General features: G+C 37.0%; 1 protein-coding gene across 4 annotated transcripts in view; it reads left to right on the top strand.

The window, feature by feature from the left end:
- The window catches only part of LOC135296340 (cytochrome b5 reductase 4), a 30,086-nt gene extending 8,219 nt beyond the window's left edge, over window positions 1–21,867 (top strand). For 3 of the 4 annotated variants that reach the window (XM_064412561.1, XM_064412562.1, XM_064412563.1), the window contains 12 exons: window positions 2,481–2,522; window positions 4,778–4,832; window positions 6,175–6,232; window positions 6,344–6,437; window positions 6,989–7,021; window positions 7,720–7,842; window positions 13,624–13,764; window positions 14,933–15,085; window positions 15,689–15,839; window positions 18,714–18,800; window positions 20,189–20,353; window positions 21,249–21,867. In XM_064412561.1, coding sequence (XP_064268631.1) covers window positions 2,481–2,522; window positions 4,778–4,832; window positions 6,175–6,232; window positions 6,344–6,437; window positions 6,989–7,021; window positions 7,720–7,842; window positions 13,624–13,764; window positions 14,933–15,085; window positions 15,689–15,839; window positions 18,714–18,800; window positions 20,189–20,353; window positions 21,249–21,303 — 1,157 coding nt within the window. In that variant the 3' untranslated portion in view covers window positions 21,304–21,867. The remainder of the gene's footprint in view (window positions 1–2,480; window positions 2,523–4,777; window positions 4,833–6,174; window positions 6,233–6,343; window positions 6,438–6,988; window positions 7,022–7,719; window positions 7,843–13,623; window positions 13,765–14,932; window positions 15,086–15,688; window positions 15,840–18,713; window positions 18,801–20,188; window positions 20,354–21,248) is intronic. The other variant, XM_064412566.1, reaches the window with a different exon arrangement.
- Window positions 21,868–25,641: the final 3,774 nt, after the last annotated feature.

The raw sequence follows: 25,641 nt of genomic DNA on the forward strand, positions 1-25,641 counted from the left end.
TGCACCTTTGAGGGAGTTGTAGAGAGCAGTAATGTCCCCCCTCAGCTTCCTCTTCTCCAGTCTAAATAACCCCAGCTCCCTCAGCCACTCCTCACAGGATTTACCCTCCAGACTGTTCACCAGCTTTCTGGCCCTTCTCTGGAACACTCCAGCACTGGACTTGCTGAAATCTCTCACTGTAAGATTCTTAAGGATTACTTGATTCCTGGGAGGTTATATGTCCTCCTCCTCTGAATTATCAAAAAGCGATTTACTTACTTGACTATTAGCCAGCAATAATTCTAGTATTTTAACTTTCGAGAAGACCATATTCTGCAAAGTTTGCATTTCAGAATAGAAGAATAAATTGCTAGTTAAGGTGCATTTGAATAGAGGATTAAATGGGCCCCATAAGTATAGAGGGAAGACAAGACTTCAAATTATGGATTACACTGCTTTCTTTTTGTGACAGAGAATGAGTGTTCAGCAAACACTGGTAGGACAAACATTGGTATTTGCTGTTTGGTGCAATCTCAGTGCAGATCAAGGAAGGCAGATGTAAGTTTGTCTGGGCATTGCTGGAAGATTTGTGATTGTTTACCTTAGGTTTTTTTCCTGTGGTGTGGTGTTTTCTTGGGAGATGGTACAATGGTTTGCTTACTGAACTGCTTAAGAAAGCTGAAGTTTGTCCTTGCACACTCTAGGTTGGGGATTTTTGAGGAAGAAGAGTCTTTTGAAAATGCTGGTAATAGTTAATGTTTTGTCAATTTATATTTTGAGAATGCTGCTTCATGCTTTGTAGTGACTAATAGGAAATTCTGAAGTGTCCCTTCTGTAGTGTTACAGTGAATCTTTGCACTGAAACATGTAGTGTTTGTACTTGCTGGGAAGGCCAGTGCCATACCCAGGTATGTGAGATTATTTCAGAATCTCCCTCAGCAAACCTGTACAGCATGAAACTGCTTGTTGTCCCTTCAGGGTGCTCAGCTGTAAACATTGGCACAGTCTGAAATATTTTAATACTGCTGCTGTTTCCAGAGACACTTGTTAGTGTGTGGTAACATAATCCCTATGCCACTTTAGTCATTACTTGGGAGTCAGGATGCATGTTATATTATTGTTAATTCAGCAAGATTAGACTGAGAGCTGTGATGTCATCCAAGGAAGAGAGGTAGGGCTCTACCGTCAATGTATCTCATGTCATCCTTAAAATTGCAGTGCTGATTTCTGTGCAGTGTGTTAAAATGTAGTGAAATGAGAATATGCTTCTAAATACAAAAAATTACTTTTCATTAGAAAGAAGGTTTTGTGAACAACTTGCCCATTCTGGCAGAAATCATAAAGTGGTGTATAGCAGAATATGCAGACAAATGTTACCTCAACCAAAAATTTATGGATTATTTTCTTTTTACTTCAGCTAAAAATGTGTGGAGTATTTTCTTTTTGTGTTAAAATGGCACAACATGAAAACCTCTGATGAAGGTTGTTCTTGAAGAGCTCCCAAGTAATTTTGGGATACCATATGGTTGGTTCTTTGCTCTATGAGCCTTTCTTAATTTCTCTCTTGCATTTTTTCTCTAACACTGGCTGGTGTGATACAGAGCACTGGGAAGGATATGGAAGAACGGAGAAGAAACATTCCCATTTTGGTTTTTGTAAAAGGGAGCAGAAAGAAAAGATTTGTTTCTCCTTCGTCCCAAACTTGGCTTCTATAAGAGAGACTATAAATTGGGCCTTTCATATAAGGACATTCTGAGATGTGCAGTGTAGAGAGGGGCAGAAAGGGGCCCCAGGTATGTCCAGAGGTCTAGTTTTCCCACAGATTTACTGTGAACGGAAGGACATGTGGCTGAGAGGTGCAGTGCCTTTCCCATCAGGTTGAGCACCTTATAAATGAATTGATGCTGTGTAATTCACCTGCTTGGTCTTCCCTTTTTTTATTTTCTGCTAGAGTCAGTTGGTTTGGAATAGTTGTAGTATACTGTAGAATAAATGAAAACTCAGATAATAACTTGAAAATAAAATCATTTGGCAGAGGAAGTTTATAGAAAAATTTCCTTTTTCCTATGTTCCTGTCAAGGATTGGGTTCACATTTCTAAGGATTGGGTTGGTCAGATTTGCAGTCATGTGATGTTGTGAGACAGATGTTGTTGGAATTCTTAACAGATTCAGTGAGCTTCTCAGCTATGAAGTTTATAATTGCACAGGATAATCTGTGATGGTTTTTTTGAAGTGTCAGAGTTCCTGCATTTCCGACCCTTTAGAGCTGTGCAACTTCTGGTGCTTGTAATGTACCAATTTTTTAATTAGACTTACTCTTTTGGAACGGTAACCAGTGCTGCATTTATTTGTTGCTTCTTGATGTCTGAAGCGTCCTGGTTGTTCCGTTAAGACTTTTGGAAGGTTTACTTGGAGATCCTTGCTTTGGCTAATTTAGCATGATGTGGGGAAGTACTGTAGCTTCTTAACTGTTGTGCTTGTTTTCTATTAATGCTTGCAGAGATTTCTTCTGCTGTGTCTGAAGACAAGAAACAGCTTAATGGTAAGTTCTCACCTGGAGCAAAGTTAGGAGTGAATCTAAAACTTATGTGAATATCACTGAATGAGCAGTATTTATCCACGTTTCTCTCTCTTTGCATTTGAATCCAGTAGTCAAGGTGTAGTGATCTGTGGAATTTCAAAAGGCAAAATCCTACTCAAGTATTGTGAATTCTGTGTTTGAAAGTATTAGAAGACTGCAGTAGAATAGTGTAGATAAGGGAGGTATGAGACGGACAAGCAAGGTAAGCTTGTCTGTGAAATGCCAGGAAGATTTTCTGCCCAAGTCTTTTTTATCTAGTCAGGTCTTCCACTTGTTTTGCTGGATCTTTTTTTTTTTTTTTTCTTTCAACGTGCATAATTTTGCATTTCCTTCTGAGCTTCATGAAGTTTTTGTCAGCCCATTTCTCCAGACTCTCTGCATCCCTTAAGCTTCCGTGTGTTGCCTCTTTGCGTGATTTGGTATTGCTCTGACTGGGAGAGCGTAGGCTGCTAGTGACTGTGTGAAACAATATCAGCATTCCCTGTTCCCTAGGGAATGCTAACAGTAACTAGCCTCCAGCTGGATTTGATGTGCTGATCACACCTTTTGTGACTGGCAGTTCTACTCACTTTCTGTCTGTGATGCAATCCACCTACCAAACCCAGCTCTTTCCAATGTGGCTGTGAAGATGGTGTGAGAACCTTTATCACTACCTTTGCTGTCCCATAGGATTCTGCAAAGCAGTCCTGTGATGTGCAGGGTTGTAATTCTGCTGTTCATCTGGTCACATTAAACTCTTCATTTCATGGCTGCCATCAGCCTTTGGCTTCACCCACAGCTTTTCCTTATTTGTGATCACCATGACTAATAGAGCACTTTGCTTCATTGGTTCACTCACCTGAATCATTGTCTTTTTATTGCAGCGTGAATCACTGTTTTCATGTAGCATCTTATAGTATTTCAAAATAATTCATAAATAACTTGGTTTGCCAGAATCTTCTCTTTTATTGTGGCTGTTCATATATTTCTCTGGACCCGCAAAAGCAAATAAGAGTATGTATGACCATGGATTCCTGTTATCCCTGGAGACCAAGCAGTTCATATGTGTGACCTCAAGAAATGCTAAGCCTTTGAGAAGGCTTTTATCATTAGGTGATTGGTTTTCTTTTGCAGTGATCTAGCTGCTCTGACATTTAGCTTCCTTGGCAGCTGCAGATGCTGTGTACTTAGGAGTAATTAAAGATCAAAGAAAGAGTAATTTGACTGAGTTTTAATTGCTTTGGGTTAATTCTGGATGATCAAATAGTTTTGACAGATTGAGTTAGACCAGAGTGGCTCTTTTTGTTTTTATCTACTTCCCATGTGTTGGAGCCACTCAATTATATGTTTAAGCTTTTAGTTATACTAGAAAATTTACTGGTATTTAGAAGATAATAATCTGGGTAACTGAGAATTCATGTGCTAATTATTTTATGCATAGCCATTTCAGGTTTGCAGGTTTGCCTTTGGCTTGAAACCAGCACTTACCAGCTGTTCAATCTGCAGCTTCCTCCATCATCATTCTATTTGCCTTCTTTGTGTTAAAACTGATGCAGGATTGCAGTTGCTTTTATCTATCTCTGTCCTCAAGTTTTTGCAAAATATATTAAATTTCTATTCGGCCAGAGATTAGTACAACTGACATTTTGAAAGACTGACCAACTGTGGCTTCCCAGCAAAGGCTGTTTCACACTGTTTCATGCAGTTAAAGAGTTAAAGTGAATGTCTGAATTCTGTGAAAATTCCTAGCAAAGTGCTATATAGAAAGATTTAGGCTGCTATCTTTGCTTGATTGACTGACATGAAATTTTACTTGTGAATTAGGTTAGATCAGACATCTCAAATTGAATCTATTCATCTGAATTGTATAAACAAAGAGTTGTGTTAAAGGAAAGTCATTCAGATAACCTTTTTGTGCTTCACTATCATAAAGTGTAAAAACACAAGCTAATAACAGATGAAACAGAGTATAGCACAGGTACTCTGGTGTATGGAACTCTTAAGTTCTGAAGTAGACCTCCATGTCCTAGAACACTACTCTCCAAGAGAAAGTGCTGAATAAAAACTGAATACAAAATGTATATAGTCTAGCTACTTGTGGAAATAAAGCCACCAAATACTGTTCGAGAACACTTAGAACATTCAATTTAAAAAAACACAAACAAAACATACCTGAGTATTGTTTATATTAAGCAAGCATCCCAGCAAATATTTTCATGACTCTCTGCTCTTTGCAGGTGTGCTTCCTGAGAAGAAAGTACTGGCTTCTTCTGCTAAAGATTTAAGTCCGAGGTAAAAGCCTTTGTCTGTCATTGTCTGTCGAACTTTTTGTTTAAGAATTCTTAGCAGTTCTTACTAAATACAAGGCAAGTTCTTCCATGGGTAGCTCTTGAAATTTCAGTTAAATGAATAGAATCATCATATATACATCCTTGCATAAGTAGGAAAGTTAAAGTTCTGTTTTAAAACAACTTGCCAGAGGTCGTATCGGCAGATGATGGTTCTTTACTTGTTCTGTTGATTCCTGATTCTTGTGCTGTCTTGATTGTATACAAATGTATGGCTTATATTTGCAGGCCCCTCACCTTCTTTTCTTGGGAAAACTCATGGAAAGTGTTTCCAATTGGACTGATTACTTTTTTAACTTAAATGAATTTGTCCATAAACAATTGCCGTGCCTTGAAAAAGGGCATCATGTCAAGCTGGAATATTTTGAGATGTGACAGCTGCATTCAAGTTTCTACAGTACATAAAGCAAAGCAGGCCCTGAAAACTCACTGTGAGATGCCTGCTGATGTCACTGGTGCATCATTTTACTCCATGATGCCTTTGGTCCTCAAGGTCCAGTTTCTCACTTGGCATCAAAATCCCCTGGGAGTGTGTGCTCTCTGGGCTAGTTACATGCAGTCATAAAATACTGTGGCTTGTAAACAATTGAAATGAGGTTTGTTTTCTGAAGTGCTCTCCAAACCTTGCTGCCTTTCTTCCCATGTGTGTCTGGCATATTCTGGCATGTGACTGGAAGTTGTACAGCCTAAGATGTGTTGGCTGTCAGGAGTGTTTTCTCCTCCCTTTGTCCCTGTTTTTCTGGCCCAGGAGTAGATGGAAATTACTTCCTGGCAAGTGTAAGACCATGCAAATAATTAGCAATTGAAGGCTTTCTTTTCTTTTTTTACTTTACACTGGATTTATTACAAGGTTTGGACTTGGGAACATACGAATGAATGCAAAAACTTGATTTGTGGAGGTGAAGGGAACTGTGGTTTTGCAGTATCTTTAACTCTTGGAAGCCACCCTGCCTATTTAATGCGTTTGTTTGGACTCAAGATTTCAATCATCCCTAAGCAAGGCTTATATACTACAAAGAGAATACATGTGCTTTTTAAGTAAAACTAATATTATACAATTTTACTTACAGTGTACTGACTATCAGAATACCTAATTAGATAGTTATTTTAGTAGTTTTGTCAGAATTACTGACTTTGAACTTAGTCTTCAAAAGCAGCAAGTAATATTTGTTATTTGGCTTGTAAATTTGTTAAACAAGCTCAGTTTGAAGGCTTGGGTTTAAATATGTTTTGATATGCTCAAATAAAAGTTTTTTTTTTTCTTTATTGTATTTTTTGTTTTACAGTTACGACTGGTTCCAAACAGATAGTTTGATCACAATTGTGATATATACTAAGCAGAAGGTAAGTATATTTCATGAAGGAAGACTTACAAGATCCAGTTGTTACCTAGCTTGAATTCTGGGAGAACTTTATAGAAATTGTTGATTTTTTTTTCCCCATTGGCTATAAAAGGACATGAATGCAGACTTGGTGATAGTTGACTGTCAAGACAAGCAATTAAGGGGAGAAATCATCATGGATGACCACTCATATCTTGTAGAAGTTGGTAGGTACTGTAATTTTGCAGTTGAAAGTATTGAATTTCCATTCTACTGTATTAAAACCTGCTCATCATACCATTAGCATTTTACATGTACCAGTTAATATTTTATTCCTCTTTGTTAGAGATGACTAAAGTGCCTTGATGTAAAGGAGTTACATTGTTTATCAACTCATATCTTCATTTTTTTAGTATATACTAAATTTCTTACATATGGACTAAAATGCAGTAAGAAGTTGATTTTAAAGTTGTGTAAAATTTTTCTTCAAGTGTGTTTTTTATGATTATTAAAAAGCCCTCATTCACAAGGGCAAGTGCAATAATTGCAGATTGGTAGCTTTACATGAGCCATTATTAAAAGTAATGGGAAAAATAATGCCTTCATGCATGAGGCTTGTGGAAGTCAGGAGTCAAATTTCAACGCCAAATAAATGTGCATAACTTTTTGGGTTTTAGTTCACTCAGTATTCCTATACTTACTTATACTTTGTGTATATATGATCATGGAATAGAATTTTGTTAATGCTTAACACACTGTTTGTTTGTTTTTATTTCAGACTTGGATCATGCAGTTTCAGAAGATGTGGCTGGTAATTTGTCTCTTGCAGCACTTCTGTATCTCTTCTAGGATAGTCCAGTCAGGAGCTGAACTTCCATGATCCTTGTGGGTCCCTTCCAACTCAGGATATTCTATGATTCTGATATCAGAATACAATTTCAGTTGGGAATTTCAGTTTATTTTTCTGACTCATCAAATACTTCACAGTTTTACTTACCACTAGGTCCTGGCAGAGTTAATCAAACCAAGCCATAACATTAAATGTTTTTTCTTAATTGTGGCATTTGGGCCTGTGAAAGTAATAAGCTGATAGTGATCTGATCCCTCTGAGTATGACTGAAGGCTAAAAGAGGTAGAAGTTAGTTCTGTTGTGTATTTGTAACCTGTTCTTTGCTTAGACTGAGACTTTCTTGGATTTAATTGTTAATTCAAATGGTCTTGAAAAGAATGTAGTAAGTAGTGGTAACTAGCAATTTCAGTAGACAAGGGCTCTGGGTTCATGAGCATTTTTCTTGACCATATGGTCTGTCAAGCAGTCCTGGTTCCACGATCTGTTAAGCAAATAATATGAATTAATTATGCATAATTCGATATTCTAATTTAAATAATTAATTACTTTTATCTTGAGAAGTGAGTAATTGTGCTGAATTTCATTATAGTTTACATGTGAAATATTTTTTTGTACAAAGTGTAACTAAAAGTAACACTATGAAATCTTTTCTCTTTTAGTAAATATTGCTGAAAAAGTAGGGAAAGTAGAGATTATCTTAAATAAAAAGGATAACATTCATTGGAAAATACTGGGACAGCCCTGTGAGGGTCATAATACTTTTATCAAACGCACAGACAGAGGTAAGCAACTTTATGGCCAGTTACCAGCTGTTTTAGGACTTCTTGGAGCTTGTCAGTTATATTTGTTTTTTTTTTTCCAGGATTTTCTTTCTCTGTTGTTGTACTTTCATTTCTTTCACAATTGTTGTCTGATCTTGAAAGCTATTCAGGAATTTTCCTAGAAAGGGGTTGACTTGGAGGAGGGTTTTTTGTTTTGCTTTAGTTTCTTGGTTTGTTTTGTCCCACAGTGGAGTATTGGAAGGGGAACACTGCCTGAGTGTTGTTCCACCTCATGGTTACCTGTGTGCTTAATGACCTCTCTGTCCATATGAAAACCTCAGTAGACCCTGAGGGGAGAGTGCATGGATGTGTGTCAATCATTATGGGAGTAACTGGAGTATCAAAAGCCTTCACTTGCAATTGTTACTGTAGAGACAGTAACATCTGTGTCTACAGATGTAAGGTTGCTGTAAGGTTGTTTCAGTACACTGCATCTTTGTAACTTGAGCTCAGATTAAATAAGAGACTTAAAGTCATGTGTGGATATTGAATCCAGCTCTGAATAAACTGGTGTGTCTACAAGAAGCAGTAAATGTTACATATGTGGTGACAGAATAGTATGAACTTGTTGCAGCAACAAAGTGTGCTACAGTGGTCAGTGTGGGTTTGGGTTTTTTTCAGCTAGATTAAAAATTTCTGCACAATTATATTGTGTAATATAACCACACTTCCGATATTATTGCAGGCACCTAGTTTCTCAAAAGCCCTCTTAGTCTTCTATCTAATAATGCTCAAAAATTGACTGTTGGATTATAGTCTGCCTTATTATGTGTGAAAGCAAAGCTGTGCGTTTTTAAGAGTTAATGAAATGTTGCTCACCATGTTGTACACCTCTTACTGGCCCTCTGTTATGCTACATGGACCTTTAAAATTGAGAGATTACTGTGGTACAAAAAGGAAGACTGCAGAAAAGCTCATCTCTAGCTACCTTTAGCTTATGTGGAATTGAGAGTTTCAGAAACTGTTGAGTCATCCACTTTAAAATTAGATTTTTCTATATAATCCTCTGTATCTAAGGGGTTACAGCCTGATCTGATGTTGTACACTGTTGGTCATTTTCTCCCTGCTTACCACTTTTTGTGATTATAGAAAACAGAAAGAGAAGATAATCTGAAAGAACAAGAGATATAAGATATAGTGGCTTTACAGATCCTTTGCAAATGAGGAAGGTTAGATGCAATTGACAAAATACATATTGAGCATTCGTAACCAATGCTTTCTAGATAATGTTATCTTGTAGCACTTTTTTTTTTGTAGTGTATTTTCTTCAATTTTTGTGTATTACTAGTTCTTTTGGTAACTTATTCTTTCTAATGTAAGTAATCCTTTTACCTGAAATGATTTCAGTTCGGTGGCAAGGCTGTGAATAGTGAATGTTTATGGGAGCACTGTGTTTAATTAATTAGGATTTTCTTGTCTTTGAGATTTTTAGTATTTCTGTGTGTATTGATCAGTTAAAACACTTCCATTGTATTCAGAGCACAGGAAGAAGGGCTGAAAACCAGCTAAGATTGACACTTGAAAAGTTTGTCTTTATGATTTTATGTCTTTATTACTTGTTGATATGAAAGCTTTCACAAATGAGTTTGTAAAGGACAGGTGTGTGACCACTACATGTGCAGAAGCATCTACACTTTATAAAGTTATATAATATTCTACAAAAAAATGATAAAGGTTTTCTTCAGGAAAAACAACATAATGCAAAGATGGTACTGGAAGCCTATGATAACTTTATTATATGAAGAAACAATTAACATAAGCCCCTACTTCTTTTCTTCATAGGCTGGGAAAGTCATACTCCCAGATAAATTGCTTATGTACTTTCAAATTCCTGCTGAGTTTATACTAATATTTTGCCAGTTATAAATGCAGTATAAAACATTAGATAAAGCTTTGTCATTAAAACAAACAAACAAAAAAAAAAAAAACCCCTAAAACGTGACCCCTTCCAACCAACCAAAATATCATATAGCACAATGATAGAGTGCAGGTTTTTATGTAGGTATTAAGATGTGATTTTCTTGTTGGTGCTTTTTCTGGGAAATAAGGGAAATAAGCCCACTCATGAGGGCGCATGCACATAAATGCAGTAGCCATATGCAATTTAAAAAATACATGTTAGTAGGGATGACTTGGGGGTGTGTCTGTGTATTTTTTCCCATGGATAATAAACTGCTTCTTCCTTCTGAAAATTATTCTGAACTTTTACTCAGATTTCTGTTTTGGAAAGTTATCTAAGTTCTGCTGTTTTAAAGAGTGCAGCTATTGGCAGATGTTCAGGAAAGAAATAAGGTGCTGTTGCCTCCGAGGGCTGAAGTGGGATGCAATTTCCTTGTTTTGTGCAGTGGTTTTCATACAGATCAAGTGGAAGATCCTACTGGTTTTTTGGTTGGAAGTACCAGAAGGGAGCAGAGTGCTGCCTCAGCATTTACTGTTTATCAGCGAGACTGACGCTGTGACCAGGTGCTGTGTAACCAGGCAAAGTTTAGAAGATGTTGATTCAGTGGGAACTTTATTTTGGGAGGGGAGAGAGGCCATCTGGGAAGAGCATAGCTGGCCTTGGATAATATGAGATAGCTTGTGAAATTAACTGAAGCATTTGAGAGTACTGATGATTTGATGATTAGCAGTGAGGGTTCATGATTGTCTTAACTCCTGAGACTGGGCTGCTGCTGGAAGTGGTAGGAAGCCACCTTCCTTTAGCTGTGGTCTAATCTCCATTAGCAGTACTATCCATTAGCATACTCCGTTGGCAATCGTAGTACTTGAGGCTCCATAACTAAGTAACCTCAGCAAAATAAAGATTAACTTTAAGCTGGTTGGTGGGCATATTTGGGTGGTAAATGCCTGCTGGGAATGGGGTGGAATTGCTCTACCTGAGATGGAAGGGAGGTGGAGCTATTCATCTTTTTCCCAAGCCAACAGGCTAGTGTTGCCACTGCAACATCACTAGGATTATGACTAGTAACTAAGAAATAAGAATTGTCACTGAAGTTTTATCATTGAAAAAAAGCAAAAAACCTAATTAAGGAAAAATTCTTAAGTTCCCTTTCATGACAAGGAAGAATACACAGTACGCAGAAGGGTGACACTCTCCAAAAGCTATCATTATCTGTACAGCAGCTGTGTTACTAAAACTGAATTTGTGTGCCTATAAATCAAGGTGTTGTAGTTTCTGATTCCAGCAAAGGTGGAAGCTGAGTTTAGACAGTGATGTCTCTAGCCCATAATTTGTATGTATTGTTTTTTTGTGGCAAGCCTTTGGTAGTGAGGGGCTACAGGGCTGCTTCACCTGGATCAGGAGCTGCAGTGCTGCCACTTGATGTCTGCAAAATGTTTAATCAAACCTAATCTCCTCACTGACTGCTTTGGTCACTTTGAAAAATTTGGATTTGCTGCTGGACACTGACATTGTGATCAAAATGGAGAGAACAGTTGTTTCTGTATAGTAGCAAATCATACGTCTTTGGTATCTGACAGTAACATGGCTTTGTGGGTTGACAAAACCAACTGTTTAGCTTCAGCTTGCTACTAGGGGCTAGCTCCTTTTGTTGAAAGGCTTTTCTGCTTTGACAGTTATTTTTGCTTGTGGCCTCTAATTTTATAGGAATGACTAATAATGAACTAATTTTAGTTAATGTAGCAAAGACTATGGTCTAAACTAGAAGTTTACTTAGAAAGTTTTCAAAAGTTAAATTGAATGAATCAGGACAAAAGTTCTGTGTGGCAATTGTGAAGATATGTGTATTAAAAATAGGGAGATAAAGGTTATTTATGAGAAAAAGGCTGGAATTAGTCAGGTTGGAAAGGTGAAAAAATTGTCAGGGAACAGTGAATCAGTCAATGAATCATTTTTTTAACTTCTTTCTCCACGCCCAAATATGTGTAAGAGTATTAGCTGATGAGTGTTAAGGGTTGCGTTACCAACCTCACACATCCTTGTAAGCAATTCTTAGGTCTGCAGAATTGACAGCAGTCTTGGCATATTTATTTGACTACTGTACTTTGCAATCTTATTGTGTATTGTTTTTCAAAGGAAGGATAGAAAACAAATTTCCACAAACTTTTCATAATATTTATATAGTTGGAGAGATGCTGATGTTTTGTTTTACTTCAAGATTGGTATAAAGTAGAATTACTGACTTCTACTTTTTCAGGGCTTAGGCATTCTTTTGATTCATCTGAAATGCTTGTTCATTCAGAATAAGGGATTTGTAGGATGTTAGATGAAAGATGTGATAAAATCTTAATAAAAAATATTTATTCCATGTCAGAAGCTTTACGTCATGTTTCTGCAGGCATTTGTAGTGGATAACTCACTAGTAGCTATTTGAATAATTTAGGAAAACCAGTGTATGCAGAAAAATGCCAATTGTAGACTGACTTAGCTGAAGGGGAGCTCTGGAAGTCATCTGATCTAACCTCCTGCTCAAAGCTGTTCAAAGTTTGAATACCTCCAAGGACAGACTTCCTCTGAGCTTCTGCCCCAGTGTTTGACCAGACCATCCTCATGGTGGTTGGAATTTCCTTTGCATCTTGTCCTGTTTCATGAGTAGCTTAGCTATTCATGTGAGCAACATGAGTATTTTTCAATACTATGAAAAAAGGGGAAAAAAAGTGGCTTCACTGAAATTGCTCCAATGTAGAGTGTTGTTAGAAGGGTGTCATGCTCAAGTATTCTCATAAATGAACTTGCCAAATTTTGAGAGGCTTTACATAAAAATATCCACTGGGGCTAGTCACAAATGCTACATTGAAAATGGCAAATGACATGGTGGTGTTATTGTAGGAAAGTGGCTTCTTCGCTCTGCCTTTTTTTTTTTTTAATTATTTGGCTTGTTTTGGATGTATGAAGTTTAGATAATGCTGCTCATGGGATTTTGTTGCTTGTTAGCTCTCTTTCTTTTTTTTTTTTTTAGTTCTTTGCAGACCTTCCTAATAGAGTACCCAATAGCCCATGAAAGTTCCCTTGAGTTAGAAACCTGTTTAGGCAGTGTGGTGCTGTGATCACACTGATATTCCAGGCTGGAGCTAAAATACTGCACTGCTGAAACAAAGGCCTGGCTGAAAAATGCTCTCCTAAAGGTAGAGGAGAAAAAATTACTAATGAGCATCTTCTTTACTGGAGGCTCCTATAAGCTCCCTGGAGCTTTCTCTTCTCCAAGTTGAAGAACCCCAACTCTCTGTGTATCTTCACAGGAGAGGTTCTTCAGCCCTCTGTTCATCTTTGTGACCCTTTTCTGGACTTGCTCCAGCAGTCCACATCCCTCTTATCTTTTGGGACCCCAGAGCTGCACATGGTACCCCAGGTGAGGTCTCACAAGAACAGAAGAGGTGCAGAATCACTTCCCTCAGCCTGCTGGGTGGCTGTGGGCAGTCTGTTGCTGAGGAGTGTGATGCTGTGCTGGATTCTGTTTCATTTGCATCCCATCAGCTGCTTTTGGTCTGCTTAGGTGTGTACCCATGCTGTACTTGTATGGGAGTTCAGTGCAGGTGCAATGGGGTACAAATGCTTCTGATAGTTTATGGTGCTCTTCTTATTTCCAATCAATAACTCAGAGGCTCTTAAAATAACATTATAAATGAGTCCTTAGTCCAAAATTATAAAAAATATTATAAATAATTGTACAATTTATTGTCTTTTTGTAAGTATATAGGGAAATACATTTGTCTCTCTTATTGAAAGATCTATAATAACAGAATGACAGGTTGAGACTTAACTAACAAATAAAATGTTTTTAGGACTGTTCTACAGAAAATGCAAGTTGGTTTCTAAGACAGAAGTTACCCATGACACCAAACTCTTCTGCCTAATGTTGCCTAAGGGAACACATCTCCGTGTTCCCACTGGACAACATGTTTACCTCAAACACATCATTGCAGGTAAGAAAAATTGAGAATGTAATAATGGATATATTTACATAAATCCTTTTCATAGTGTTGGGAAAATGCCAAGTCCATGGCCACTAACTCCCTGATTGTTGTTAGCAAGTCTCTGCTTCCAGGATCACAATCAGTACTTAATAATGAACTGACTGGATTAATATTAATGGAAAGCTAATTATTGAGATGGCTGGCATTTACTGGTGACCTTATTGTCTCTACTGCCAACTCTGCCTTAAAAAAAGCCAAAGCAGTGCTGTTGTTCTTTGAAGTGTGTGAAGGTTATTGTGTATGTCTTATGTATCATTAGTCAGTTCCTTTCAGTTTGCAGGTATTTTGAAATGAGGAGGGTATTGTTGCAATTTTTTGGGTTTTTTTCTTCTTCTGAGGGATTTATAGTAGTCATAGTAACACTGCTTTACACTCCAGTTGTGCAATATTAACAATAATGTGAGATTATGAGAGGAATGTGTCTTGAAAATCACGTGCTTTTTTCAATGTGCTATTCTTCAAAATTTTGTAAAAGTGTAGAAAACATAAGGTCAAAGAAATAGCTAGTTTATTATTTTGAAGGGTACTTCTTAAAATTTGCATATTACGAGTTACACTGCTCACTGTACTTGGATTGCCTATATATGGTAGATACTTCTGAGAAGAATTTTTAAACATCCATTAATTGAGAACTGTTTTGACCTCCTCCTCCTCCTCCCTTTCTAATTCTTTAGTAGTGTCCAGCTCCTGAGATATTACTGTCATTATACAGTAGCTTTTTGAAATTATACTGCATTTTGAAAATATACTTGTGCAGTATTAAAAATCTGCTGTTTAAAGTTAAAATAAATCAAGCTGTGGTACTTGAAAATTAATGAAAATGTTTAGATTTTCATATTCTTTGGGGATGACTCAAGATCTTTTCATGCTGTGCTCTGAATTGCTAAGTAGCATGGAAATAACATGCTCAAGTTTTTAATTGGAAGTAGAAGGCTTCCAGTTCTGTAATAAAAACTGGTGCAGTGGAAAGTAATAACTTGAGTAAAAGCATGGGATGGTTTTATTTTCATGGTCTATACAGGTTATTTATTTACTCTTTGCTTATTTTGGTATTTGTAGTATCTGGATGTAGAGTACTTTTCATATTATTTGAGCTGTATCTCTATCTATTCTCTAGGGACAGAGGTAGTAAAACCATACACACCTGTGTTGCCTTTTTTGCCACTGGATTTCCAAGGACCACCTTGCCATGATGGTGTGCATCTATATTTAATGATTAAAATTTATTCCCATGGACTGTTTACACAGGCACTTGACCACCTGCAAATTGGTAAATATATGCTGGGGGGTTGTGTTTGGTTTTGCAACAATTGCATTATTTTTAAAGATTCACTGTCTGAGTATTGTGACATTCTGATTGTTTACCTACTTAGTCAGGACTTACTTAAAATTTTTAAATTATATTTTCCATTCCCTGAGTGTAAAGGCTTGTCCTCACTGTAACTAGGAGTTGTCCATTACAGAAAGCTCTCTCCTGAGTGATGTATGTGAACTGTATCACACATCATAGTTGATGGCATTGATGTCATATGCTCTGGGAACAACTTCTTGTACTTTTGCATAAAGAAAGGAGGTCCATTTTATGGGACTTAGGATGCACTTCCTTTTCCATTTCAGATACAGAGGCAGATTTTTAACACTGACTTTGCAAGTGTTTGTGTTCTCATTGTGTAAAATCCATCAAGACATAACATTTTATTTGTACATCTCTTCTTTTAACAAGAATGATCTCTGTGAAGTGTATAATATCTTTCTGAAAGAAATCCTAATATTACAAAGATGAAGGCAATATGAAATGGCCTTTAAAAATCAGAATGTTAATTAGATTGTTTTCATCAAATTAATGTTTATTTTTTAATTTTTTTAAATAAAGGAGACTATATTTCTGTCAGCAATCCTGAAGGCAGCTTCAAGAAGTCACAACTTCAAACTTCAGAAGATCTCCTTTTATTGGCAGGAGGGACAGGTTTCACACCAATGGTTAAGCTGCTGAATTTTGCTCTGACTGAAGTTAGCTGTCTCAGGTATGTGGACTTCTTGACACACAAGCTTCAGTGTTAATGAAACAGTTAACAAAATAAAATGGTATGAAAGCATTTTTCTTCAACTTACACCAAAAACTGGCATGCTTTAGGGAAGAGTCTGTCAGAGGCTGAGGCAACTTCTGCTTATTTGCTTGTGGGCTGCCATCAACATAATGGACTGATTTGCATTTTAAATTTTAGTTATGGTACAAATGAGCTCACTGAGTAGAAACTTTGAGGAGTTGTTGGGTTTTTTTTTTAATTTTATTACCTTCACATTTGAGTGTCTTTTTTTAGTATGGAGATATTACAATGTGGATACTGAGTTTTGGACTGAGGAGGGCTGCAACTGTTTACTTATGGCTTCTCTCTGATCCATTGGAATAGTTAGCTAATGGTTTTCACCTGCTAAGCAGCAGTAACACATTGTTCCCAGATGAGTTCCAGTTTTCAAAGAAGATTTATATGTCACTTATGTAAGTACAGCATTAAGTATATTTGAATTAATGAAAATCTGTGTATTGCATATGCCTTCTGTACTCTAAAAGAAGAAAGAAGAACTAGTAGAACTAGTTGCAGAACTAGCACTTCTGTATTTGAAACATAGAGAGATTAATTGTACACTGATCTCCATACTAAAGCTACAAAGGATGACATAGATTGCAAAAGTTTGTTTCTAAAATAACAGACTCTAAATCCAGACACTGTTCTTAAATTGTTATATTTCAGCAGTTACCTATAATCCTGTTTGTGAGCAGAGAGACTGTACTGTTTGGTTCTTCCAAAATTTCCTGTATTGTTGGTAGCAGATAAAAAGTGGCTGACTGGCTTTGTGACTGGATTCTTTTTAATCATCTGACAAAGTGCTTGGGAACACATTTTTAGCTCTTTTCAGCACAATTTCATATGGGAACTCAGTGTTAGTTTAGGGTGCAGCAGCATCTGTTTGCTCACTAGTCAAAGTGAATGAATTTTTCCTTCTTGCTGTGGAGGCTGGTTAGGTGCTGGAGTGACTTGAACTGAGACAGGTTCTATTTATATGTAGGCTCTTTAAGGCTTTGTTTTTCTGACTGTTGTAGGCAATTTGGTCCCTTGCCCTTATATTTGCTCTTTAGCCCTCAATTTCTTTTTTGGGAAAGTACTACCAGACTGTCTTTAATATATGTATCTTTATCTGTATGAGATACATATGTGTGTGTATGTGTGTATATATATATATATATATATATATATATATATATATATGCAGTATAAATCTGTTTGCATAGAATGATCTTACTTTGTAAAGTAACTAGCCATAGCTTGGATTGTATATGCTAGGACACAAATTGCAGAAAGCTGAGGAATAAACTGTACAATGATAGATTTCTCTCTTGAGGATGCCAAAGCAACCTCTGTCTGGAGTGGTGCTGAACCTCTGGAGCTGCACTGTGAATGCTGGAGAATCTTCAGCTTTCCTGGGCAGTATTTGCTGTAATGGGCTTAGATAATTGGATTTTCATTCTTACTGTCTAGACAAAGTCTGCCTATTATCTTGTAAGTCTATTTCTTGCCTACTGTAAACGGGTGAAACAATTTGTTCCGTTCATAGCTGCACTGTCCTTTTGTGCATTGAGTCATGATGCTTTTTCTGCAGCCTTGTTTCCTCTCTTACAGGCCAAATTGTATTTGGCCAAGGTATTAACTATAAAAGAATATTGGTGCTCTATGCTTCCTTTTTCTGATGAGCATTTTTTGCTCCTTTTACTGGTTGTATATGTCTGCAGTCAGGTGGGTACATTTCTTAAAGAAGACTGAAGCACAAAGGCACTAAACACTAGGTAGGGTGCTAATGCTCTTCTCAAGTATAGGATGCTGATAATCTATTCTTGATTCTCCTTGATCATTGCATCCTTGTCTCCAGCTTTTCATTCCTAAATTACCCCTCTGTTCTCATACTCACTTTTAATATAGTGTCCCCCTTTCATCATCATTCTTGTTTGGAAGGTAATTTTTTAACTTTCTATCTCCTCTTCTTCCTCTGTTTTAAAATCCTTTAGGGGTCTCCAACTCCTCTTTCTGAGCAGTCTTCCATATGACCTTGCATGCCAGTGTTTTTAGTTCAGTAGAATCTACATCCCTTGAAGTAGTTTCCAATATGTTAGATTCACTCTCTTTCCTTACAAAGGGCTGATGAAACTTCTTAATTGTTATCTAAATTTTTGTCATCATTCTGTCAACCAGCTTTTCTTTACTGGTGGGGATCATATCTAAATTTCCACTTCTTCATTTTAGTTGTGTTCTCCCTTATTTCCAGCAAGACTGTGGCCAGTTTAGTCCAAGGTTTTAATTTTCTCTTCTTTATAGTGCTGAATACTGAGCAGAACTGCAGCAGCTACCTTTGTCTACCCTGGGGAGTACCAGTAAGGGTGTCTCAAAACATTATTCTCAGAATAGTTATTTTCTACTTTTGTGCCCATGAACAAAATGCATGGCTTTCCTATGCACTTTTTATTGACTTTTCCCCCCACTTGAGTAACACTGATGTTGTGGTACACCGTGCCACCATTTGGAGCACTACTTTAGTGTAATGGGCTTTATTTTCATTGTTTTCAGAGAAGTGGGCCCTGGGAAGCTTGTAAAGGTTCCGGCACATTCTAGTTCCTGAATGAGATGATTCTAGTATTTAAAGATGGAGCATAGCTAATTTGGGGCTTTTTTGTCTATACCAGGCATGTTTTTCAAGGCTTGTTCAGTGTGCTTTATTTTGACTTATAATGCCTCTGGAGAAAACAAAAAAATATAAGTAAAAGGTTTCTGTATGATGCATTAAGTTCTGATATTTTAACAGAAAAAATCTGCAATTAATTTTCATTTTTGTTTTGTTTTCTTAAGGACAGTGAAGCTGATCTTCTTCAACAAAACTGAGGATGACATACTCTGGAGAAACCAACTAGAGCAATTAGCTCTTAAAGATGAAAGGTAATTAAAAGTTTTGTGGAGAGCAACTTGTAACATCTCTGTGTACAGAAGTAATCCTGGGGATAGACAAACTTCAGCTTTGCCATGAGGACAGATTCTGATTCTGTAAGATCTTAACTAAGAATATGATGAGAACTAGGGAGTGGAAGGAGATCATTGCTCACAGACACATAGCAGAAGCAATGTTGTTATGTTCTGTAGTTCCCATGGGAAGCCAGGGATTTGATTTACAGTGTGTAATAGATGGTTATTGGAGATGATATGTTAGATGAGATGATTTTTAAAACTGAGAAGCTTTTTGATGCAGAAAAAAATTTGTCTTAGCCTTAACTATCAAAAATGCAGTTATGCAAAAAGGAGCACAGAAGAGAGAAGGATAATGTACCCAGGAGAAACATTATGAATTTAGAGAAGTCTTCTAAAAATCTTTTTGGTGTCACTGGTTATGAAAATGTTTATGTAGAAATTCAAAGTTTAAATAGGCTCATTACTTTAATTTTTTTCTTAATAATTGTTGCATTTTGCCCTCAATTACTATGTAATTGCAGATTAAAATGCAAGTAGTGCACATGTAATGTTAAATTAATTCAACAGTCCATTGTTCTGTCAGGAGACATAGGATTATCAGGTTACCCTTTAATTTCAGTTCTCTTGCTGTTACCACAAAATAAATTATCACTGCTTAGATTTTATGTGATAAAAATATGTTTTGTTTATGGTTAATTCTTAGTTGAATTCTTCCTCAGTAGAAACCACTTGTTCTTTCACAACACTGAAGTGAAAGATCAATACTATTTCATACCCTAGTGATGTCTGGCACATTGAAAGCTTTGTAGTCTAGACAATGTGCAAATTTACAGTAAAAGCCTATTTTGCCTTTCCATAGGAGCCTCAGATACAGAAGTGCTTGGTTTTTACTATTCTGTTAGTTACTATTCTGTTAGTGAGTTTTTGAAAGCAACATTCAGTAATGAGTATTTTCTTATTAATGAAATTGTGCTGACATTTTCACGAGTTTGGCCAGGCATTCTTATCTCATTGCTTGTGTATTGAGCTACACCAATGTTTGTACAAAAGTGCTAATGGAGCAGTAAAATCTGTGCTTAAGTATCTTAAGTGGTGCCAGCTTGGTTTCTTGTAAGGTGAAATAGAAAGTTGGAATTTTTAACATTGAAAGATTTGGTTAAATAAATATGCAATAGTGGAGGTGATTTGACTGACTTGATCAGTAGGAATGACTAAATATATGTGAGATCTGATACTGCAGTGGGGAGCTGAGCAGAACTGGAAGATAATAATAGGAAACATCAATGTCTTGGTCACTAGCATTTAGTGTAGCAGATTTCTAATCAGAAGTAATGTTTATGAAATATTCTTCTGCGTTCCAGGTTTGAGGTTCAATTCATTCTTTCACAACCATCAAAAGATTGGGTAGGTAAACAGGGGAAGATTTCTCCGTCTCTTCTATCTGAGTTTGTGAAAAGAAGTAGAAGAGACTCCAAAGTGCTTATCTGCATCTGTGGTCCAACACCTTTTACAGAACAAGGAGTACAGTGAGTATTTTAAGTAATGAACTGGAAAGTGAGAAATTTTTTAGAATTTGATCACCTAATCACCTGTAGTGTTTCTATTTGGTGGTCTTTAAAAAAACAGCCTTATGTTGTCTGCTTTGTTAGAAAATTTTCAAAATTAAAACAAACAAAAAAAGGAATTTAAAAAAACACCTTGCACCATACTTGAGGAGTATATTTATATTTATGTGTAGCTAAGTATCAGCAATATATGAGTTTCATAAGTTTACTTAGTCCTTTGTCCTGAACTTTCTAAAACCAACTCTTTAACAGTGACCTTTTTTGCCCAAGGTTTTAAATGCTGCTTTTAATTTGACGTTCATAGAAAAGTTGTAATAATAGGAAATGAGCTTTCTTTGTTGATGTTAGCTTGATAAATTAAGTCACAGAAGTTCAAAGCAGTTGTTCCATTAGAAGCCCTTTTCTCAATTATTTTTAAATTATTGAATTTATATGTGTCTGTACCTAGTATTTTCTCTTTTTTATGTATGTTTTAAGCTAAAAGGTCCTCTAAATTTCTCTTGAAATTTATTGAAGTCCAGCTTCAAAATATTGAATCAGTATGATGTCATTTGCATTTCTGCAATCCTACTGAAGTCAACGTATATCGGCCAATAATTATGCTGCCTCTTGAGAAGTCTGAGAAAATTCAGATGATATCTGTATTTGTTTTTAGAAATTGTTTTCATCACCCAAAAAGTTTATGTAGTATATCTGGGCTCCTGGGCATTGATTGATTTCTAAATGTACTTGCAGGGGTAAAGTTGAATGTACATGTCTGAATAAAAACAGGGAAGTGGTGCTGAAGTTATGCTTCGTCTGTGGTGGGTTTTGAGTTCCAAATATTAATATTGCCAACTTGATTTCTGACTTTCAGATATCTGAAGGACCTTGGATACTCCCAAGAAGAGATACACGCTTTTACTGCATAAACCCATAGGAGGATATCATTGTTTATATAATTCAGTGTTATTTATTTGTCTTCATGAATTTAAATAAGTGAGAAACAATTTTGTAAGACTTGAAATTTCATTCTTGGTACCAAACTGTTTCTTGGAAGAAGCATATCTTGGAAAATAAGTTTTATACTGTGTTTTATCTTCTTTTTGTAAATATTTTTGCTAATATTTAAGTCATCCAGGGTGTTAATTTATTGTAGAGGCAAGCAAAAAAGTGTAGTATACATTATGTCAGGTGTTTCATGTTGTTGGTTCATGAGAATTCTGAAATTTGCAACAAGCTCTGATAAAGGTTTTGACTTGATAAAGCTTATTATTTCTTACTGTAAAAAGTCCAAAGAGCAATACTGTCTGAAATTAAATATTGCACTGTAACTCAGGTAATCAGTCCTTGAAAAATTTTCCTTTTCATCTGATGTCTCTATTTGACTTGCAAGTGATCCAGATACATTTCTGGCTTTGTAAACAAAGAAGAAAAGTACCTTTGGTAAAATAAAAAATTTACATCAAATAATAAAAAATAATCATTTTACATTACGTCATGTATTTCTGCAAAATTTTTTGTATTTTCATTTAAGTGCTATAAAGAAAGATTTCCACAAGCTTAGTACTGCAGCTGAGAACTCAAAACAGAGCCATGGAGTCTTGGTGTCCCACAAAACTTCCCATGGGACTGATGTCAGACATCCTGTGTTGTGACACAATCTGAAGACAAAAGCATGACAGCACAGATACCAGGGTCAGGACCACAGAAATATCTAAAAATATTTGACAGGTTGCACTAGTATTAAGTGAGGTTACTTCCATCAGTGTGGTTTTTTACACTCCATTATTAAAAATGAGTTGTCATGAGGCAGTAATCTGCAGCCTGATAGTATTTGGGAGAAAAAAGCAGTAGAGCAGCTACTCCCCTTCTAGATGTTGTCATTAATATAGGTAGGTGTTGTTTTACGTGGCATCTAGTACTGTTTATGTCTTCCTGTTGTGTTGAATGGATATTTCTTCCTCCTAAGAAGCAAGACTTGTAGTTGTGGCATTAATATATTCAAGAAAAATATCTTAATTATGCCCTTTAAAAAGGCTAAAATTGGTATCTGATAGTGACTGGCTATGCTTAACTGGACAATCATCTCTTCAGTGCCCCTCCTCAGTTTATTTGACTTGAAGTTAGAAAAGGATCTGGTTGTCAGTTGTTGCCCAGAGGTCACAAGTTATTTCAGAAGGCTGTAATTGAGAGCAGTCATAATTGGGTATCTATAGTGCAGTTAAGTGAAGGGACACTTTTCAAAGTTCCAAAGTGAACTTTCTGCTGAGATAAGCACAGTTGTGTGTTTTCCCCAGGACTGGCTCTCAAAACCTTAGGCACTTTGAGGATTTTTCAGATGTAATTTAGGATTAATTGTCATACTTCTAAAAGCCTCAGATATTCTTGGGAGTTTTGAATAGATCTGTTATTACTGATAACAGATCTTTGTGTGAGTAGCTCAGCAACAAATGGTCATTTGACATTATTTCAACTTGCTAATATAGATATGATAGATAACTTGTTCAAAGTGCCTGAAGTGAATCTTTTAAGTTTTACTTATATTGTTCTAATACATGAAAGACTTCTTGCAGGTCATAAATTTTATAATGCATTGCTAAAGTGATGGCCACCAGGCTAAGCATCTAAAGTAAAGTGGAAATGGTTTTTGAAGGCAGCAATGCTCATGGTGTGGCTGCCTGCATTAGGAATTATCCCAGCCTTAATGCTGGTGTTAAAATGGAGCTGCTGGCAGTCTTGTAATTACCCTTTTTGGCTGGTGATGTGATCAAACAGGCACAAATTGTTTTGACTGGAAAGCAGCCCAGTGCAAAAGGGTGTGGAGGTGATGGTTGACAATGGCTGAACATGAGCAGTGTGTGCCCAGGTGGCCAGGAACACCGATGGCACCTGGTCTGGGTCAGCAACAGTGCAGCCAGCAGGGCCAGGCAGTGATTGTCCCCCTGTGCTCTGCAATGGTGAGGCTGCACTTTGAGTTCTGTTCCAGTTCTGGGCCCCTTTACTACAAGGATGACACTGAGGTGCTGGAGCAAATCTAAAAGAGGTTAACAAGGCTGGTGAAGGGTCTGGGGAGTGCCTCACTCATATGAAGAACAGCTGAGGAGGGGAGCTGGGGTTGTTTGCCTGCAGAGGAGGCTCAGACATTCTCACTCTACAACTGCCTGAAAGGAGGCTGCAGCCAAGTGGGGGGTTGGCCTCTTCTCCCAGGCAACCAGTGACAGGACAAGAGGGCATAATCTCAAGCTGCACCAGAGGAGGCTCTGGTTGGACATCAGGAAGAATTTCATCAAGGGCTGTCAGGCATTGGATTGGACTGCCCAGGGAAGTGGTGGAGTCACCATGCAATAGAATGTTCATGAAACAAATGGACATGGCACTTACTGCCATGGTCTAGTTGACAAGGTGGTGATTGTTCAAAGGTTGGACTTGATGATCTTAGAGGTCACTTCCAACCTAAATGATTCTGTGATTCCTGAAAGTTTTCTGTGTTTGTGTGTGAGCTGGTGCTAATAAGGTATATGACACAGCAAATTGTGTGACTTAAAAAACAAGCAAGAGAAACAACGTACTTAAAATATTCAGTTGAGTGCGTCCAGTACATTTCTTCAATACAATGTTCTGTGGTTAGGTGAGCATCAAAATGTTTTACGTGCAAAACAATTATCTCTGCTTATATAAGCATTACCTTACAGCTTTTTAAAATTCCTTTATAGGATGATATTGAAAGTACCATGACTGCTTTTGTCAAGTTGAGATACTTTCCCACTCTTTTATTCTTTGCATTACATGTTTAGAAGGGGTAAGGGGGTGAAATGATGGGGAAAAAAAATCATTAAAAAGTTTTAAATACCTTACAGTTCAGTGCTTTTTTCTATTTGATCTCCCCAGAGCAGGATTTAGGTTGAAAACAAGTTGTCTAAAATGAGCTGCCTGCGGTAGGGCTACATTTCCAAGCTCTCTTTGTAATCACTAGAATTCAAATCAGCACAGCCTGTGCAGATCTTGAGAGTTGGTTCAGCTGTGCTGGATGTGGGATTAAGGGTGCCCAGGGCCATTTGAAATGTTCTGTGGCAAGCCAGACCTACCTACCTAAAATCTTTTTTGTTTGTCTCTTTGTTTTTCCTTCCATTTATGCCTGTCAGACAATGTTTTCCATACATCTGAAGCCCAGTTTGATGCCTAAATCTGTCTCAATATCTGTGTCTTTGATCACTAGTAATGTAAAGAAATAGTACTGTGAAAGTAGGTTTAGGTTTTTTGGTGGTTTTGTTTTTTAACTGTCTAGGTTTTTCCTGTATATGTTTATTTAAAAAATATATCTGCATTCCTAAAGAGTTAATACTTTTATGATTTTCCTGATCTTACTTTAAATGGTCCTATTAAAATAGCTGTTTTCACACAAAGAGCAGCAAGTATAAGTTTACTTCATTTTGTATTCTACACATACTTAAATCTACTTGGAGAAGGGGTTATGTAATTTTCCTGGGCTAGTCTGGAGAAATTTGGATTGACAGAACCCCAAACTCTCTGTATCACAGACCTTTCAACTTCTTGAGCAGATATTATAAATATTAAAGCTGCCAATCACTGAGGAGAAAAAAATCATTTTTATGGAGCTGTTGTAGAGTGTGTGGTCAGTGTCTTATCACACACTAGTGACTATCTAGTCAGAGTCCAAATTTACTTAGTTCTTGGCCAGAGTAAATATTCTGTGGTTGTCTCTTGACACAGTCCTATGAGTATGCAGTATGGATTCTCTTACTTAGCTACCTGCCTTTCATTCTTTGATTTTCTTGTTATTGGATAAATTTCATGTTTTCCCAGCTGAAATTTTAGGGCAGGCCTGCATGCTTAGTTCCCATGGAAACATATTACTGTCTTCACACAAACTGGACATGCTGAGTTGCTGTGGCAACACAGGTAAAAAATTCTAGTAGGTGTAGAAAATTGTCAAGTCCATGCTGGCTGCCAAGCCTGAGCATCTGGCATCTGCCAGGAGCTGCTGCTGGGTGTCCCAGAAGGGAGTGACGAGCTCCCTAGGGTGCATATGATGGTGTTACACCTCAAAATGGCGAAATGTTCCTCCCAACTTGCATATATTTCTGCATTTAATCATGAGAAATGCACTTGCCTTGTGTGTTTTGTAACTTCTCAAGGGATGTATTGATTCTGTTGTTGATGATTGGGCATGTAGAGGTCAAGAGGAATGTCTGGATTTTGTCACCAACTTGCAAACATTTCTAACTGAAATGTACCTGCTGGCAGTC

The sequence above is a fragment of the Passer domesticus genome, chromosome 3, assembly GCF_036417665.1.
Source record: "Passer domesticus isolate bPasDom1 chromosome 3, bPasDom1.hap1, whole genome shotgun sequence".
Classification (NCBI taxonomy): Eukaryota; Metazoa; Chordata; class Aves; order Passeriformes; family Passeridae; genus Passer; species Passer domesticus.